The sequence below is a fragment of the Camelina sativa genome, chromosome 5 (genome assembly GCF_000633955.1).
Source record: "Camelina sativa cultivar DH55 chromosome 5, Cs, whole genome shotgun sequence".
NCBI classification, from domain to species: Eukaryota; Viridiplantae; Streptophyta; class Magnoliopsida; order Brassicales; family Brassicaceae; genus Camelina; species Camelina sativa.
In genome coordinates, this window is record NC_025689.1 from 16937902 (window position 1) to 16940978 (window position 3077).

A 3077-nucleotide genomic window follows, 5' to 3' on the forward strand; every position below is an offset into this window, starting at 1 on the left:
ACCGAAGGGAGTGTACCATTGTGGGAAGCAATGGTGGAAGGGCATGAGAAAGTTGTAAAGGTACTGTTAGAAAATGGCAGTACCATAGACGCAGGGGATGTGGGTCATTTTGCTTGCACCGCCGCTGAACAAGGCCACTTGAAACTACTAAAAGAAATTGTTCTACATGGTGGAGACGTTACACGTCCCAGAGCCACAGGCACCTCTGCACTCCATACCGCTGTATGCGAAGAGAACATTGAGATGGTAAAGTATCTTCTGGATCAAGGTGCGGACGTTAACAAACAGGATATGCATGGTTGGACGGCGAGAGATCTTGCTGAGCAACAAGGGCATGAAGATATTAAAGCCCTATTTCGAGAAAAGTTACACCAGCGGAGGGTGCATATCGAGACAAGTTCCTCGGTTCCTATACTCAAAAATGGGATTCGATTCCTCGGCAGATTCACTAGTGAACCCAACATCCGTCCTGCATCAAGAGAAGTGTCTTTCAGGATCCGGGAAACAAGGGCAAGACGGAAAACTAATAACTTCGACAACTCCTTGTTTGGTATATTAGCTAATCAAAGTGTACCCAAGAACGGGCTAGCTACAGTAGATGAAGGCAGAACTGGAAACCACCCAGTGAGGGTGACGATTAGTTGCGCAGAAAAAGATGAGGTAGCCGGGAAGCTTGTACTGCTTTCTGGGAGTTTCAAGGAGTTGCTAGAATTGGGTTCCAACAAGTTTGGTATTGTTGCTGCCAAAGTTATGAGCAAAGACAACAATGCAGAGATTGATGATGTAGATGTTATAAGAGATGGAGATCATCTCATCTTCGCATCTGATTCTAAAAACACATAGGAGCTATCTGCCAAATTCTATCACATTTTGTTGTTAATGACAAGTTGATAACTTTTGTTTTAACAACTTTGTCAAAAAAATGAAAGAATGCTACAAATATACATGCAGACACAACAACCAAAAACACAAGTTGGACCGACCATTGACGGTCTGCTGCTGTCTACAACATGTTTTTCCACTAAAAAGAAAAATGTTCAGCCCCAAAAAAGAGAAAAAGAAGAAAAAAATGTTAACCAGTTTGGTATATCAGATAACCAATCAAGAACCAGGGAAATTAATTAGGAAGACACAATAATATCAAAAGCTGAAAACTCAAGAGAAAAATTCCCACTGTTGGTTGTGGTTTCTACTAGATAGTTGAGACCGTGGGGACATCAACTGGGAACTCATGGATTTCATCCATCCATGGGTTCTTCTCTGTTTTAGGGCTTACCGACCTGACCGCTCTCCAAACCGAGCTGTTGCACTTGAACCCTGAACCAAAAGCTATCTGCCAAATTCTATCATCTTTCTTGATCCGTCCTTTGGCCTCACTATATGCTAACTCATACCACAAAGAACTGCTGGATGTGTTACCAAAACGGTAGAGTGTCATTCTCGAGGGTTCCATGTGCCAATCAGTGAGTTTCAAGTTCTTCTCCAATTCATCAAGAACAGCTCTTCCTCCCGCATGGATGCAGAAATGCTCAAATGCTAGTTTGAAGTCTGGGATGTAAGGTTTGATCTTTATCTTGAAGAGCCTTCTTCCAACTAACGTTGCAAAGAATAGAAGCTGTTCAGATGTCGGCAAAACTAGTGGTCCTAACGTCGTGATGTTTGTCTTTAGAGCATCACCGGCAACAGCCAAAGCACTTATCATCAGCTCCCTTGTGGGTTCTAACAGTATCAACAAGCTCGTATTTCGATCTTCTTCTGTCCCATCGTTTGTTCGAGAGAAGAATCGCTGCACCACCCATTCTGAAAAGACAATTGGAGACAAGCTTTGACCTGTCATTCCCGAAATACCAGTTCAATGTAATATTCTCCATGCTAATCACCATGGCGTAAGTGTTGGGAATGGTGTGAAGAAGATGTTTAGCAAGGTCGATAGAGATCAAACCAGCACTGCAACCCATTCCTCCCAAGTTGTAACTGAGTATGTTCCCACGGAGCTTATAATGATTGACAACCATAGCAGATAACGAAGGTGTCGGGTTAAACAAACTGCAGTTAACAATCAAGATCCCAATATCCTTAGGATTGACATTGGTCTTGGCAAGAAGCTCATCGATGGCTCCAAACATCACAGTCTCCGCCTCTTTTCGAGCTTCTTTCATACACGGGTTTGGAGGAACATTGAGGACAGCCTCAGGTAAATAAGTAGATTCGCCAAGTCCCGAACGTGTTAAAATCTTGCGCTGGAACTCAAGATTCTCCTCTGTGAAAGAACCAGTGAGTTTAGAACGGTCCATGAAGATCTTTTTAGTGCATTTACGGGAATCATCGGGCTTGAAGCAGGAGAAGTCAACCAAGTAGACAGGACGCGGCCGAGTCATGAAGTAGATGGTCATTAAAAACACAAGGAGCATGGAACAAACAATCACTGAGATAAGATTGTACTGAAGATGCTCCCAGAGGTTACGAAGATCGCTGAGAGAGAAACTCGAAATCTGCGCGGCGATTACAAGCACCAAAGGGGAAAGGAAGAGGTACATGCCATGTGTGATAAGGTAATGGTAACCAAGCTTCACATACTTAAGCTTCACTGATTTTTTGAAATCAGGAAGATTACGATCATGTGATCCCATCAACGGTTTCTTCTGCTCATCATCCATAGCTTCTCTGCTTGGAAAAGTCAAAAAAAAAAAAAAAACACAAATGATACAGAATCAATATATGTGACATTTCCTCAAATTTTCGACAAGATAAACGTTTACTATATGACAAAACCACTAGCGGAACCTAATACGTTAATTTCCAATTACCCAAATGGAAAGTTCATACTTTCACATCAATTACTAGATTGTTATCAAGATCGGAATATTAAAAATAAAAAATAAAAACTAGAAAGAGACCTATTCCATTCCAGAATGCATTTACAAGACCTAGATTCGATTCATTTTCATGTTCGGAAAAGAAACAGAACATAGGAGACTAACCTTGCAGAACTCTCGGCGATTACGGAGAAACCGAGAAGAAGAGAGATAGAAAAAGATGGTTAACTTTTTTTTTTTTTTTTTTTTTTTTTTTTTTTT

The 3077-nt window shown here is 41.4% G+C and overlaps 1 protein-coding gene and 1 pseudogene across 1 annotated transcript in view; one reads left to right on the plus strand and one right to left on the minus strand.

The window, feature by feature from the left end:
- LOC104787078 (potassium channel AKT1-like) overlaps nt 1-906 on the plus strand; it is a 7014-nt gene extending 6108 nt beyond the window's left edge. The window contains exon 12 of the mRNA XM_010512581.2: nt 61-906. Within this exon, the coding sequence (XP_010510883.1) occupies nt 61-843 (783 nt within the window). The 3' untranslated portion in view covers nt 844-906. The remainder of the gene's footprint in view (nt 1-60) is intronic.
- Nucleotides 943-3063, minus strand: LOC104787077 (annotated as a pseudogene).